The sequence below is a fragment of the Musa acuminata genome, chromosome BXJ1-10, assembly GCF_036884655.1.
Source record: "Musa acuminata AAA Group cultivar baxijiao chromosome BXJ1-10, Cavendish_Baxijiao_AAA, whole genome shotgun sequence".
In the NCBI taxonomy this organism is placed as follows: Eukaryota; Viridiplantae; Streptophyta; class Magnoliopsida; order Zingiberales; family Musaceae; genus Musa; species Musa acuminata.
The window spans coordinates 19,431,849-19,448,262 of NC_088336.1; the positions used below are offsets into that span (position 1 = coordinate 19,431,849).

General features: G+C 36.5%; 2 protein-coding genes and 1 non-coding gene across 5 annotated transcripts; 1 reads left to right on the top strand and 2 right to left on the bottom strand.

The window, feature by feature from the left end:
- Window positions 1-1,904: 1,904 nt before the first annotated feature.
- TRNAS-AGA (transfer RNA serine (anticodon AGA)) lies at window positions 1,905-1,986 on the bottom strand. Its single transcript has one exon. It is a non-coding gene; the product is annotated as a tRNA-Ser (tRNA).
- A 4,342-nt stretch (window positions 1,987-6,328) lies between these two features.
- Window positions 6,329-7,081, top strand: LOC135595354 (uncharacterized). The gene is made up of 3 exons (XM_065086169.1): window positions 6,329-6,413; window positions 6,485-6,808; window positions 6,878-7,081. Exons 1-3 carry the CDS (start codon window positions 6,350-6,352, stop codon window positions 6,997-6,999), a joined length of 510 nt encoding a protein of 169 aa, XP_064942241.1. The 5' UTR covers window positions 6,329-6,349; the 3' UTR covers window positions 7,000-7,081.
- A 90-nt stretch (window positions 7,082-7,171) lies between these two features.
- LOC135595353 (UDP-N-acetylmuramoyl-L-alanyl-D-glutamate--2,6-diaminopimelate ligase MurE homolog, chloroplastic-like) lies at window positions 7,172-10,267 on the bottom strand. Of its 3 annotated transcripts, none has more exons than XM_065086166.1 (4): window positions 8,635-10,267; window positions 7,865-7,981; window positions 7,501-7,729; window positions 7,172-7,425 (listed from the first exon to the last, which is right to left on the bottom strand). In XM_065086166.1, exons 1-4 carry the CDS (start codon window positions 10,211-10,213, stop codon window positions 7,305-7,307), a joined length of 2,046 nt encoding a protein of 681 aa, XP_064942238.1. In that variant the 5' UTR covers window positions 10,214-10,267; the 3' UTR covers window positions 7,172-7,304. The 3 variants fall into 3 exon arrangements, with proteins under 3 accessions (XP_064942238.1, XP_064942239.1, XP_064942240.1); XM_065086167.1 differs by having other exon boundaries at window positions 7,186-7,425; window positions 7,554-7,729; window positions 8,635-10,265; XM_065086168.1 differs by having other exon boundaries at window positions 7,187-7,425; window positions 7,532-7,729; window positions 8,635-10,266.
- Window positions 10,268-16,414: the final 6,147 nt, after the last annotated feature.

Consider the following 16,414-nt stretch of genomic DNA (forward strand, 5'->3'; position numbering starts at 1 on the left):
TTCTTGGTTGCTTTTGCTTTCATTTTCATTTATGTTTTTTAGGTTCAGATTTTTTGATTTGTTTGCTTAAAGGCTTTGGTGGTTTCACTTGTTCACAGTTCGTTGGATAGGGATTCTTTTCTTTGGTTAGTTTTTTTAATAATTTTTAGAGTTTTGTTTGTGAATCTTATCGGAGGGTGATTCTTTGGGGTGGCATCATAAATTTCATTTGTTTTCATTTTTTAATATTCAAATCTTTAAATATATGAGAATAGATGAGAGATTTCAAAGCTAAAAACTCATGATAACTTACAATCTCTTAGACCCCAAATCTATAAGTTTATTTTTGCTTTACCTCATTTCTCCTCCCAATTATATATTTAAAACATTACATGAGCCCTCTATAAACAGAGGGGTAAACTCAAAACTTTAACTTTAGCTATAATAGAAACTCCAATCTTAACCAAGACTCTTAAACCAAAATTATATCTAATAACAAAGTTTGATTTAATATTCCAACATCCTTTCCTAATTAAAGATTGGAAAAAAAATTATGTAAAGCATTGAATGTTATTGTTATACATTATGTTCTTTAAAATTTTTGAATTTGAAGTCGCACAATCAAACTTTTGGATTTGTCTTATATACCTTAATTAATTATAAAACTCTTATTTGTTTGGAATCAATCTTATTAGCTTTCTTGACAATCTCTAAACACTAAATCAATCTTATCAATATAATTATTTGCATACATATCTAACTCCTTTATTATAGAATATTCATTAATTTTTATAGCTTCTAGATCATAAATAATAATGATCCTCATATTAGCATTAGTAACATTTTATTCTAAATCTTTAATGATCGACTTTATAAATATTTTTCTTTTTTATAAGAAGGTAAAAAATACTTTTATGCTTCTCATAAAAATAAAATAATTTAATCTGATAAAATTATCTACTCCAATAAAAATCAATACTATCTGCATCGTAGTCTAAATCTTGCTTTTGTATAATTTTGGCATCTTTAATATTAATAAAAATATTATTGGGAGAATATGGCATCTTTAATATTACTAACATATCTATCTTTCGGGTTTGTATTATATAATTTTTATGTATTATCTAATTTTTATGATATACCTTTAGACAATGTAGGAGGTTATATATCTCCTTCATAAAAATCTTTTAAGATTAACTAGTCTTTTCTTCTTATCTTAGCACAACAAATCTTTAAAATAATATTTGTATTTAGTAATAAACTTTATTATTCTTTTATCTTCTTTTGTGTTAAAAATTAATTCTTATTTTTTTTCTTCGGAGAGTGTGACATAAAATCTATATTATTTATCACATCTTTAAAATTATCCAAGGGAATTTCTTTTAAACCTTTTGATCCGACAAAAATCTTCACCTTAATTTTTTATTTTTAGTTTTTTTTTATCAAACCTAGGTAATAACGAGATCTAAAATAACTTATAAAAATTATCATTAATATTTAGAACTACGAATTAAACCCAAAGATCTAACCAAATAACTACATAAAGAAACTTTAATATGCATCATGATTCAAGGGGAATAACTAAAAAAAACTTGAGAATGACCTCTTAATCAAGCAAACAACATTGACGTCTTGGAAAATATAAATGTTAGGATGGGGAGGGATACGATCGTTATCACCTTTGTCTCATCTTCTCTCCCAACGCCATTATCATTTCTCCTCTCCTTCGAGTTTAGTGACGTAAGAGCAAAGTTATATAATCTATCCTCTTCTCTTATTTTTATTTTTGATTTTTTTAAAAATTTATATTTACATTTAATTCATATTTATATTAATTAAGAAAACCGGATTACTATTACCAAATCACGTCATGGCTTCAAACAGCGTATATTATTCCAAAATCGAATTCGATATGATGTTAAAAACGTGGTCGGCAGGATTCGAACCTGCGCGGGCAAAGCCCACATGATTTCTAGTCATGCCCGATAACCACTCCGGCACGACCACATTTCGTGATTGTTTTCTGTTATCTAACTATATATAAACTATCTTTTTAAACCCTCTCTTTTTCTATTCCAGTCACGATAGCTCGACCGTCTGTATTATCTCAAATTTCTAATGTCCAAATTTGCATACCGTATCCCTCGTGATTTTTGGTATTTATTTATGTAAATATAAGGTTAATATGTAACCATTCTCATTAAGTTTATCATTCATTATCATTAATTTTTTTATTTATTGTGGTTTAAATATTTCGATTTTTCATTATAACTATTATTATTAAATATTTTATTTAATATCATTAAAATTTTTTATTATGGTCCAAACGTTATAAATTTAAATTAATTCTTGAACATTATAAAGCTCGTGATAATAAATGTTCTCGACGGGAGAACGTCTATATAAATTAGGGTTTTTATCCTTGGGCTCAATATTAAGTCTAAAGGATTTTTTATACCATCTAAAGCGAGAGTTCTAGGTTAAGAAGTATAAAGAGAAACCATTGCTAAAATTCTTCACAACAATGACCGGACGTATGCAATTTTCGTTTCTACATTAGTTTTCTTATGTTTCTCTTATAATGGTTTAGAAACATATTTTGGTATTAAAATTTTTAATAGTTGGTATCTGAGCCATTAAAATTTTTAATAGAAAGAGTTTTTATTTTTTTATATCATGAATATGGCTTGATTTTAGTTTTTATTTTAACTTCTTGATATATTTCATGTTGAAAATCATGAGAATATAATATTTTCAATATTTTTAGTCAATAAAATGCTCATATTATATATGAATATTTGGTTATATTAATTCATGCTTATGAGCCAATTTTATATGTTCAAAATGTCTAGTGACTCATATAATCTTAATTAATTATGAATTAGTCACAACATTATTAATTAATTAAAATTATATATAAAGTTAAAGTAAGGATCACATAAGTAATTAGACTAAATATTATGATTGATTATATTTAATATAATAATTATTATCCCATAGAATTTTTTTATTATATTTATATAATTAATCAGGATAAAATATCATATTATTTTCATAATTTACCCATAAGGATTATAAATTGGAATATAATTTGATAATTTTCTCAAAAAGACCGAATCTATTTGAATTAAAAATTTAACCCATAATCAATTTTTATATTATGAGATTCATGTTTTTGCATATTTCACATTGGTAAAATATGCAATTTAAACTATTAAGCCTCAAATTTTGACATAAACATGTTTGATTTTATGTAGTTTCTCGAACTGTTAATTTTTTTATATTCAATGTGACATTCTTGAACTTATGGGTGATAACTATAAGATATGGAAGTAGAGGATTCTTTTCCATTGAAGGTCGATGTATATTGATTATGCTATTAGGAAAGACGAACCACCTATAGTCACTAATACCAGCACTCCAATTGAGGTCGCATTATATGAGTGATGGGAGCGATCCAATTGGCTCAACGTGATGTTTATCAAGACTAAGATAATTGCTGGTATACGTAGTTTTGTTGATTAGTATAAGAAGGTCCGAGACTTGTTACAAGTTACCGATGAGTAATTCATCACTTTGAAAAAGGCATTAGCAAGTATCATAATAATGAAATTCTCATCCCTCAAACTCACCAACATAAAGGGTGTGCGTGAGTATATAATGCATATGCAAGATATTATGATTTAACTTAAGAAACTCTAGGTTAATATGTCAGAATCCTTCCTAGTGCACTATATTCTGAACACTCTTCCACATCAATATGAACCTTTTAAGATTTCATACAATACACATAAGGATAAACAATCAATCAATGAATTAATGACCATGTGTGTTCAAGAACAAGAGAGGCTAGTGATGGAGCTGGGTGAGAGTGCATTAGTGGTAACCACTCGCGGGAAGAATAAAATTGACAAAAATCAAGCCAATTAGAAAGCTCATCAACAGGAAAAAGTTATAATATCACCCCAAGCTGATATCAAGAAACAAGCAAAGTGTTTCTTCTATATAAAGAAGGGACATGAAGAAGGAATAAATGAAATTCTAACAATGACTTAAAAAAAAAAGGTAAACCAACCTCGTTTGTATGTTATAAATCTAATATGGTTAATGTTAATATTAACACATTGTGGATTAACTCTGGATCAATAATCCATATTGCAAACTCTTTACAGGGTATGTAAAACCTAAGAAAGCTAGTAGGAAGAGAGCAAAGCATCTTATCAGGTAATAAGATGAGCTCACATGTAGAGACAATTGGAATATGCATTTTAACTTTAAGTAATTGTTTTATTTTAAAATTGGAAAGAATCTTTTATGTACCAAGTTTCTTATGAAACTTAATTTTTGTTTCTAGACTCGTATCAGTTGGATATTCCTTTAATTTTCAAGACACATCATGTTGTTTATTATATAAATCTGATTGTGTTAGGAAAGGTATTTTGTATGATGGTCTTTATCGTATTTTCTTACAAAACGATGACACTCAAAGTTCAATGTATGTTCACGCTTGCACTAAAAGGTGTAATATTAATGATGACTCCTCTATGTTATGGCATCGGAGATTAGGACATATCTCCATAGAGAGAATTAAGAGATTAGTTAATGATGGGGTATACTCTTGATTTTACTAATTTTAAAACTTGTGTGGACTGTATTAAAGGAAAGCAGACCAACAAGTCCAAGAAATGTGCTAATAAGAGTTCAAACATATTAGTGATCATTTATACTAATTTATGTTATCCGGACATATGCACACATAATCAGAAATTCATATCATTTATAGATGATTACTCACGATATATGTATATCTATTTGCTTTATAACAAAAATGAAGTATTGAGTGCCTTCAAAATCTTTAAAGCTGAAGTTGATAACCAATGTGGTAAGTAAATTAAAATTATGAGATCAGATAGAGGTGGAGAATATTATGGTAGATATACTGAAAATAGACAAATACCTAACTCTTTTGCTAAGTTTATTCAAAAAACATGTGATTGTTGCCCAATACACTATGCTTGATTTTCTATACTAGAATGGTGTTGCAGAAAAAGAAACCGAACATTATTTGACATGGTGCGGAGTATGCTTAGCAACTCCAATCTTTCTATGTTCTTATGGACTAAAGTACTAAAAACGGTTATGTATATATTAAATCGAGTTCCAACCAAGACTGTCCTAAAGACACTATGTATATATTAAACGGTTATGTATATATTTATTCGATAAAGATTAATTTAAATTATTAAGCTAAGCATATATATCAAGTGAGAGAATGTAACCGTTCTGATTAAGTTCATCATTCATTACCATCAATTTCTTTATTTATTATGATTTAAATATTTTTAATTTTTTAAATTATTATTATTAAATATTATATTTAATATTATTAAAAAAATTTATTATAGTCCAAACGTTACAAATTTGAATTAATTCTTGAACGTTATGAAGTTTATGATAATAAATGTTTTTGATGGGAGAACAAACGAGGGTTTTGATCTTTAGGCTCAATATCTCTCTCAAATCTAAAGGATTTCCTATACCAACCAAAGCGAGAGTTTTGAGTCGAGAAGTGCCAAAATACAAAAAGAAACTATTGCTAAAATTCTTGATAACAATGGGAGATACACAATTTTCGTTTCCACTTATGTTTCTATTATAATGGTTTAGAAACATATTTTGATAGAAAATTATATATATATATATATATATATATATATATATATATATATATATATATATATATATATATATATATATATATATATATATATATATATATACTCTTCAAAGTCAAATTATGCATTTCTTGTAGCTCCACCTACATGAAGCATAAGCAAAGGGGTTCGTCAATATATTTCTCGTAGCAACGGCAATCTCAGCGTGATCTCAATCTTAAAAGCAACCATATTTATAGCCAATCGAATCGGGAAGCTATTTCACGCCATTTGACTCGTAGCATTTTCTATCGATAAAAGAGTTGACTTTATCCACTCGATTTTTCCTAAATAATGAATGAAATGCAGAGGTTTCATATAAATAGCATATACTACAGAAGTCAACTACACTTGGTCAACTTATTTAGCGACTTGGATTAAGTAATCCGATTTCAATTCTCACTTCTTTTACTTGGTTATCGAGTAATCCAAGCTCATTGTTTCATTGGGCAGCAAAGAAACCCCATCCCCCTTAGTCAACGCTTGGGAGCGCAACATGCATGCTTTGACCAATCCGCAACAGAATTCCTTTCCCTTAAAGGAAACTCGACACCTTTCTCGATGGCTTACTCATATACCGATCTATCTATATAGATAGTCCTAAAACTACAACGCCATTGCGCTGACACCCTTTGGTTCTCGTCCTCGGCAAAGCAATGGCCTCCTGGTCTTCCATAACGCTCGCTTTGGTGCTCATCTTCTCCATGTCGAAAGCGCAAGGTGCAAGCTCGATCTCGTCGTCACGAAACCTGTACGCAATCTACACGATGACGTTTGGACTTGCTTTGCAGGGGCCGGCGTGGAGTGCGAGCGCTTGGACGCGAGCACCAGCGCCTGCGCCTACGCGGTGTCGTCGTCGGGAATGCGCTGCGTGCTGGAGAGGAACGCCGGGGGCGCCTACGCGTGCGCCACGTCGGAGATCGGCGCCGAGGGGTTCGTCGACTGGGTCGAGACGGAAGGGTGCATCGCGGCGTGCGGCCTCGATCGGAGAACCGTCGGGATATCGTCGGACTCGTTGCTGGACGCTAACTTCCGGCGGAAGCTGTGCTCCTCGGAGTGCTTCCGTGGCTGCCCCAACATTGTCAACCTCTACTTCAATCTCGCAGCTGGCGAAGGTACACTGCAAGCACAGTAATATCATAGCCACTTGTTGTGATCTTGACGTGTGGATTCACCGTCCCCAGGTGCCTCCTTTTCCTGCAATTTGGTCGGACCTTCTCCATGGGATTCTTCCTGGGAGTTAAGGAGCAGGGAAGAGGGAGGAGAGAGAGAGAGAGTAGCGAAAACGAGCGAGAGGTTGGGGTAAGTGCGAGGCGCTTCTTCGGAAGAGTGAAGCCAACACCGCGGTGCAGCAGAGCGGGAAAGGAGATAAAGAGAGAGAGAGAGAGAGAGAGAGAGAGAGAGAGAGAGAGAGAGAGAGAGACTGTAACGTTCCAACTGAACTTTGAATGTTCAAAAAAAAAGTTCCAAGTGTTTATCTAAAGAATACCGATAGAAGCGACATACTTTTCAATTTGCAACAGCAGCCAAAGAATTAGGACACATTAACTCGGAATTTTCTGCCTTTGCTATTCCTAAAAATGAGATTATATCGCCAAAGAAATTTCACTTTCATGCTTGACACATCTCACATACTTTGACGCAGCGCTTGTCGGCATTCAACTCTATCGTCGAAGAACTTCCTTGTATCACCCTCAATTTGATATGTCTCGTGGCCTTTGCCAGCAACAACCTGCAGCATCACATCATAGTCTTCAGTCCAAAGTACTAGAAGCTGAAATTGAGTTACACATATCCTTTGTCTAACAAGAGAGAGAAAAGTTTGAGAATACTGTGACCAAGGGTCAGAAGAAGAGTTACAATGATATCTCCTTCCTTTCCCATGGCAATGGCAGCTTGCAGGGCTACTCTTCTGTCCTCATTTACTAAGAGTGTACAGCCATTTGGAAGCTTTGGATAGATTTTGCTTCCGCCGGGTGGTGAGGACTCTTGCATTGTGTATCCGACACCAGCTAGCATGTCATCCAAGATTGTCGCTAGCAATGTCATCGAAGCATGTTTTAGAAGTTATTATATCTGAATAACAACAAAGGCATACGGCCAATAGGTGTTGCATTGCTTTCAGAAATATATGACAAACCAAATTGGCATATAACATACAGAATACATACATGGATCTTCGTTCCTTGGATTGTCTGATGTCAGAATAACCACATCACTTTTATCAGCTGCAATTTTTGTCATCAGCGGCCTCTTCCCCCGATCTCTTTCTCCGCCACATCCAAAGACTAGAAGCGAAACATTAACTATCAGCATGCATCAAATCACCCTACAACAACTAGTATTGCTAGGATAAAACTATGGTTAGCCACTTTTCTGATCTTTAACTTCCTTCTTGTGAAAATACACTTATGAATTGTGTTTTGGATTCCCAACATAAAAAAGACACAAAAGTGCTGAACTTGAGATGTTGCAACTATAGAAGAACTTTTGGTGCCAATCTTCGTATGCTCAAATGCTACATGAGAGTTTTGAGCAGGTTTTTCTGAAAGTTCACGGACAACTTGTTTTTTTAACAACAAGAAAAAGGTACGCATTGTAATATTGTCAGATCTAATTTATTTGATTTCAATCTTAGCATAAAAGTTTTTCCGCATTACAGACAGCATGATTACAGATTTTATGCTTACAAGCATTTGATGGAATTATCATAAAATTGGAAGTCAGATCAATCAGCTGACTTCCAATTTTAGGACCTAGCAAAAATGCCATGCAATTGAGACCTCTCTTTAGCACATATAGGGAAGAAAATATTAGAATCTAAACCAAGCAATTAAGTTTTCGATGATCAATTACCGAGCACTGAATCAGGTAAGTTGAAATGTTCATTCAGTATGATAATCTGCAGAATGTGCTGAAAGTAAAGCATGAATTGGTATACCAGTGATAACTCTTCGTGGGTTGAGTTCTCGGACAGCATCCAGAAGTCTACACACAGCATCGGGTGTGTGTGCATAGTCTACAATCACGGCGAAAGGCTGCCCCTCGTCAATTAACTCAAACCTGCCGGCAACCCCTTTCACCGCCTCGATTCCCCTCACGATGTCCTCCAGCTTCAGGCCGACAGCAATCCCAACAGCAACGGCTGCGAGGATGTTGTAGATGTTATACCTCCCAAGCATCCCTGTGTTGATCTCTAGTGCCCCCTTTGGCGTGCTCACCCAAACCTTAGTCTTGAACAATGAAAGCTCGGACTTTAGAGGGTAGACGTCGGCGTTCTCGTTCTGCATTCCAAATGTAACGAGTGGAACATCTGCATTCCCGTGATCGATGAAGTATGGAGCATTTGGGTCATCGATGTTCACAACCTTCCTGTGCCTGTTGGGGTCGACCATCTTCGCAAAGAGCTTGCCTTTGCTCTTCTTGTACGCCTCCATGGTCCCATGGAAGTCGAGATGGTCCCTGGTGAGGTTCGTGAAGACTGCTACGTTGAAGTCTAGCTCATTGCACCTCCCCTGCTCCAGCCCCTCGGAAGAAGTCTCCATGACGAGTGCCTTGGTACCAGAGCGAACCATCTTCGCCATCAGTCTCTGGGCTGGCACGGCGTCGGGGGTCGTTCGGGAAGCTTCCAGCATCTCATCTCCATTAATGAAGAAGCATACGGTGCCAAACAGCCCTGTTCCGTACCCCATTGTCTCGAAGATAGATCTAACCAAATTGGTCGTCGTCGTCTTACCGTTCGTTCCCGTGACACCGACCACAAAGAGGCTCCTCGACGGATGCCCATAGAATGTAGCAGCAATAACAGGCAGCGCTGAATCGGTAGAATTCACTACGACGACAGCCTTGCAGCCGCAGCGCAAGATTTGAGCTTTAACACTCTCTTCGCCTACCACCAGTGCTACAGCTCCTCGGTTACAAGCCTCGGCAAGATACAAGTGGCCATCCGTCTTCGATCCGACACAGGAGATGAAGAGATCCCCCTGGCAGACCTCCCTAGAGTCGTCCTGAACTCCAGTGATCAAGGCGTCTAGATCCCCGTAAATCGCCGTGGGGGTGACTCCGCTCTTCTCGAGGAGCTCAGCGAGAGTCATCTGGAACTTGGTTTCTGACACCCCTGCATCATAATTCCCGAAGGAATCAAGAGGAGGGCCAAAAGATGACAGCATTGTGCGATCACCATAGGTCGATTTCCCCAAAGGTGTCTCCTTTTCCTGCAATCCGGTCGGACTTTCTTCACGGGATCCTTCCTCCGAGCTAATGTCGCGACGCCCGAAAGAGACTTTGCAACTGAGCGGAGCCACCTTCGAGACGTTGCGGGAGGAGTCGTGTGCGGCCAAAGCGCGGTCTTTTTTGGGCGACATATAGCTAAGCTTGGAGCCAATGTTCAGGGCGGAGTGGGGTGCGACGGCTCGGCGGAGGGAGAGAAGAGAAGGGGAGAAAAGAGAGCATGGGAGAAGGAGGAGAGGAGAAGAGGAGGAGAAAGAGAATGGCGAAGAGCACAGAGAGGGTGAGGTCATTGGGAGGTTCTCCTTGGGGGCGAGTTGGAAATGGGGCGGGAGATATGGTCGAGCGCTGCAGGGCGAGTCTGTCCGCGCCTCTCGCACAAACCCCACTTGTGGAGCCCGCTTCCGAAATTAGCATCACCAACACGTGGGCTCGGGCTCCACTGGTTATGTATGCCAGCGGGTCATCCAAGATCAGGAAGACGCACGAGCAGCACGCATATGCATTATATATTGTAGAGGTAATCCCACTGATCCAAATAAATGAGTTGTTTGAATATACTATTCACGACACGACAGTGAAGACAACGCACCATGGCATCATATGGCTATGACACGTGTCAGAAAATAGATGAGCAGTCTGAATGTACTATTCACGATATGGCAGTCATGACAACGCGACATGTGATTATAGGTCTGACACGTGTAAGAAATATAGGAGTAATTACTTAATTGGTAAATAAAATTGCATTCTTACCTTTTATTTTTCTTATCTTTACATTTTATTGGCTAAAAAAGTAATTTTCAAATTAACAAAGCATTATGAGGTCATAAAGTTGATACTCTATGACATCCATGATGAACAACGAATTACTAACATAAAAGCATTAATTAGATTGTTGTTTTTTCTGGAGTAAATTACTTTATTGAGGTAATACTTCAATTTTTTTCATGCATCAAACACATTCCTATGCTCAATCAATATGCAAAGTAAATATGTCATATCTAATTTATTTAGATTAAAAGGTGGATTGTTATTTAAGCATATTAATTACATGCTTCCATAGTCATGCCACTTCATATGTTTGACAAGTATTGTTGTTACGATAAAATTTCTCCTTTAATATGAGAAAAAGTATATATATATATATATATATATATATATATATATATATATATATATATATATATATATATGTATATGTATATATATATATATATATATGTATATGTATATATATATATATATATGTATGTATATGTATATGTGTATGTATATGTGTATGTATACGTATGCATACGTGTGTATATATATTTCCACATAATGGATATTTTAACTTTCAAATTTGTGATTTTTTTATTATCTTTTTTTTATTTAGTATTTTCTATTGAAAATCTAGGGATGTTTAAATTCAAGTTATTACTAATAGATCCATATAATCTATATAGTATCATAATATTATCCTATTATGTTTGAAATAGAAAACTACAAATGTTTTTCTAATTGGTAATCATTTCAATAATTTACACCTTCCTATTATAGTATCATAATATTATCCTATTATATTTAAAAATAGGTCGTGATAACAACCATCATAGGAAACTACAAATGTTTTTCTAACCGTTAATCATTTTTACACCTTCCAAAAATTTATTCTGTGGGCTGATTTGTACATGGATTTGACATATATTGATTAACTACAATATATTCTCGAAATAGTCAATGAGAAATCATAAAATAAAATAAGTTTTCTTATTGGCTTAATACAATCTATAAGTTTATCAATACTCATCAATATGCAACACTAGTTCATGTAAAAAATATATATATACACTCAATGCATTAGACTCTCGATAATGTGAGGTTTAAAAAGGATCAATGCATATAAGTTTTATGAATATATATATATATATATATATATATATATATATAATTTATTCTTAGTTGAGTCGATCTAAATTACACATATGAGGTAGTTGATCTAAATTATAAGAATAACACACAATTTATGATCCTAAAAATAGTACTGATATCATATATATTTCATATTTTATATACTTAGTTGAGTCAAATGAATTATATAATATTAATAATGATTAGATTTGGTTGATCAGAGTTATTTTCAGTGAATATAAACCACAGTGACATATAGGGGATACACATATCAACATTTCATAATAAAGAATACATGATTTCTAAACTTTGCAAGGATGTTTATTTAAACCAAAAAAATTAATTAAAAGAATTCTACAGATAAACATATCGACTCATGCCCTCTTTTTACTTTAAATATTCATAAAAATAACTTTGTTTACAATCAAATATAAATGTATATTTAAATAATTATAAATTTTAGTTATTATAGTTTTATATTAATACTCTCATATAATTTTATATTAATATATGTTCAATTTTGAGAGAAAATCTATCGTCAGCTCAGCTGACACATGATCATTCATCATATATAAAGATTAGAAACATAAACTTCGTATTCATTATGGAAGGAAGTGATAACAGAGAGATTTTCTTTGATAAAAGAGAGATATTCTCAACTGCATAGCAGATGAGATTTCCTCAACTGCATGAGGAAATCTCTCTGCTCAGTTAAAGAAATATCCTCTTTCACTATGTATAAATAGACTTTACATGATACTACTTGAAGTGTGCCTTTTTGCTTTATCCTTATAATTTCATTCTTCATTCTCTCATTCTATCATGGTATCAGAGCGGCGTTCTCCTCTTTGAGTCTTTCAACCTCACCAATCAGCTTCACGTCAAGCCATGGAAGCTGCTGCTGCATCATCATCTTCCTACCTTTCATCGCCGCCAGCGCCCCGTCATTGACCCTCTACTCCAGATCTGCCAGATCTGCTCTGCTTCCGCGCGCTGGTCCATCGACCAGCTCCTGGCCTTCTCCCTCCAACGCCTCCACCACCGCTGTCCTCGACTTCGGCAACATTATTCTCACTGCTTCCGAGAGGACCTTCTGGGTGCAGGCCTCCCAGCAGCCAGCATCCTGCTCTGCCTTCGCAGAGACAAGTAGCCTTCGGTAACTTTCCACGCTGCTGCCTCGTTGCCAAGATTCCTCACTGCTGATCTATTGCACACATATCTGCAGTTGTCTTGCACAAAGCTGATCACGCCACTGGCTGCATCACTGCCCAGAGTCCCTCCTATAGAACTGCTGCATAGAAATCTATAGCTTTACACCATCTTGCATAGGTCTTTTCCTTCAACGAAGACCTTATTCTTTCACAGATCTTATTTGCCACCCTCAGGTGACATTGATCTATACCAACACTTCTTTCTCCCTGATCATATCTTCCATATGTCATCATCATCTACCTCTGATGCTCCCATTACTGTTCCCGCAGGAAACCATAGTATCTTCCCACATACAAACCTTATCTCCATAAATGCAGCAACCCTCATCCCCTTCAAATTATCCAACGGTGGTAACTACGCATCATGGCGTGCTCAATTCTCTAATATACTATTTGGCTATGATCTTCTAGGCTATGTCGATGGCTCTCTTCGTTGTCCACCGGCGATGCTCAACATCCCAGGCGCATCCGATCCAATACCAAATCCGGATCACAAACTATGGTTACGCCAGGATCGCCTCTTCCTTCAAGCAATTCAAGCCTCGGTCGCTGGATCTCTTGCCCCACTCATTTCTTCATGTGACACTGCTGCCGAAGCTTGGTGCAAGTTGCAAACCACCTTGGCCAATCGTTCTCGCACTCGCATGCTTAGTCTTCTATCCAGCCTCATGAAGATAAAACAAGAGGGAAGTAATATTGCTGATTATCTACATAACATAAAGGTTATCATCGATAACTTGGCCTTGGTAGGTCATTCCCTCAGTGATGAAGAAGTTACTGTTCATATCCTCAATGGCCTCGGAGACGAGTACAAGGAATTGGCAGCAGTAATACGGGCGCGTGATTCACCAATCACATTCGAAGAACTTTTCGACAAGCTGATTGACTTTGAGATATATCTCAAGCGCGAGGACAAACCGCCAGGACCATCCATCACAGCTCAAGTCACTCAAAAAAGGAGGGGCAATTCGTATAACAAGATTGTCAACAAAGGTTTGACCAAGACACCTTCTGAACCTATGAGCTCCAAGCCAACTATTCCTCCTCCTCATCCTCAACATTCCAATCACAACAACCAAGGTGGCTTCTTCAATCATCCGCAGTCCTGGAGCCCTCACTACACAAACCAACAAAGAATTGTTTGCCAACTATGTGATAAAGTCGGTCACTCTACAAAGATCTGTCGATCTCGACCCAGACTTCCTGCTCAATCACATTGGCCTCAAGCAAATCTCACGACTACTCCAACGACCAGTGATCATAATTGGATTGTGGACTCTGGCGCATCCCACCACATCACCTCAGATCTCCAGAACTTGTCCATCCACAACAACTATGGTGGCACTGAGGACATCATCATTGGTGACGGTAAAGGAATTCTTATTACTCATACGGGTTCTACACTGCTTAATTCACCTACCACAACCTTTACACTCGATGTTTTATGTGCACCTTACATTAAACGAAATCTCATTTCTGTTTCTCAATTTTACAAACAAAATAATACCTCCATTGAATTCTTTCCTAACTCTTTTCTTGTTAAGGATTTGAGCACGGGGGCATCATTGGTCCAAGGCCAGAGTAAGGACAATGTTTATGAATGGCCGTCACTTCCACAAATAAAACAGCCCACTGCTTACTCCTCCGTTGCAGCTTCAATCGATGTGTGGCATCGTCGTCTCGGTCATCCCTCTCTCCCTATCCAAAATAAATTACTTTCTCGTTATTCTCTTCCTACTCTTACAAATAATAGGGTTGTCACTTATTGTGATGCTTGTCTTCATAATAAAAGTCATAGACTTCCTTTCAGTGTTTCCTCTATATCATGTTCTAAACCATTTGAAATTATTTATACTGATGTTTGGGGCCCTGCTCCTGTCACTTCTTTTGACAAGTTTAGTTTTTATGTTATTTTTATCGACTATTTTACTAAATACACATGGTTATATCCTCTTCGTCATAAATCAGAAGTTTCAAAAGTCTTTACCAACTTTAAAAAGCTGGTTGAAAACTTCTTTCAGTCTACAATTAAAACAGTCTACTCTGATGGTAGAGGTGAATTTCAAGCCCTCACATCCTACCTCTCAACTTGTGGCATCCAACACCTTAAGTCACCCCCACACACTCCTCAACTAGTTGGCTCTGCTGAACGTAAACATCAACATATCGTAGAAACTGGTCTCACACTTCTACATCAAGCCTCCATGCCACCAACTTTTTGGTCTGCCGCCTTTCAAACTGCTGTCTACCTTATTAATCGTTTGCTCACTCCAGTTCTTCAATACCAGTCTCCATTTGAAAAACTATTTTTCAAATCCCCAAACATTCAAAAACTCAGAATATTTGGTTGTTTATGTTATCTATGGCTACGTCCCTATGCCCCACACAAGTTAGCGCCAAGATCTAAAGCTTGCATCTTCATAGGATATTCTCTTGAGCATAATGCCTTTCGGTGCTACGAACCACAATCTCAAAAAGTCTTTATTTCACGGCATGTTGTTTTTGTTGAATCTGCCTTTCCATTTCAAAACCATGAATCTCCTACCATTCATACCACTCCAACAAATATTCATTCCTGGAGTATACATTCGATCCCCTTAAACGAACCTCCTCCCACACCATCCAGTCCTATTGTTGAAGATCCACACTCTTTTGTTCTTCCGGTTCAACAACTCTCCACTCCCCCCATTCCTTCTCCCCTTCCTTCTTCATAAGTCTCCCCTACCACTGAAGTCGTATCCTCAGAAACACAACAACTTTCTTTACCTAGTGCCATCGATGTATCTCAACCTCTCTTGCATCCTGTCGATGCCTCTCCACCACTCTTACCAATAACACAACCTGCAGTTCCTAGCCATCCAATGACAACACGCTCAAAAAGTGGTATCTTTAAACCACGTCAGGTTCTCGACCTCTATACTATCACCAATTCTTCTCTTGAGACTAGTGAACCCACCACAATTACTCAAGCACAAAAATCTTCACATTGGCGTCAAGCTATGTGTGAAGAATATGATGCTCTTCTACGTAACTCCACATGGACTCTTGTACCCTCTCATCCTGCACAAAATATCATCGGGTGTAAATGGGTATTCCGAATTAAGCGAAACCCCGACGGGTTCGTTGCTCGATATAAAGCATGATTAGTAGCCAAAGGGTTTCATCAACGACCTGGAGTTGATTTTACAGAGACTTTTAGTCCTGTAGTTAAACCCACAATAATTCGGCTTATTCTAAGTTTGGCCATCTCCAGAGGTTGGAACTTACGACAACTGGACGTTAACAATGCCTTTTTACAGGGGACTCTAACTAAAGATGTCTTTATGCAGCAACCCCCTGGCTTTGTTCATCACCAGTATCCGAGACATGTTTGCAAATTACAAAAAGCCA

Excerpts from the sequence above, each read along its gene's own strand:
- LOC135595353 (XM_065086166.1), bottom strand. The coding sequence starts at position 10,213 with ATGACCTCACCCTCTCTGTGCTCTTCGCCATTCTCTTTCTCCTCCTCT. Across the intron at positions 7,982-8,634 it reads CCCACGAAGAGTTATCACTG|TCTTTGGATGTGGCGGAGAA; the intron begins GTATACCAATTC and ends TTTCGCTTCTAG. Across the intron at positions 7,426-7,500 it reads CTCAAACTTTTCTCTCTCTT|GTTGTTGCTGGCAAAGGCCA; the intron begins GTTAGACAAAGG and ends GTGATGCTGCAG.
- LOC135595354 (XM_065086169.1), top strand. The coding sequence starts at position 6,350 with ATGGCCTCCTGGTCTTCCATAACGCTCGCTTTGGTGCTCATCTTCTCC. Across the intron at positions 6,414-6,484 it reads CTCCATGTCGAAAGCGCAAG|GGGCCGGCGTGGAGTGCGAG; the intron begins GTGCAAGCTCGA and ends CTTGCTTTGCAG. Across the intron at positions 6,809-6,877 it reads CAATCTCGCAGCTGGCGAAG|GTGCCTCCTTTTCCTGCAAT; the intron begins GTACACTGCAAG and ends CACCGTCCCCAG.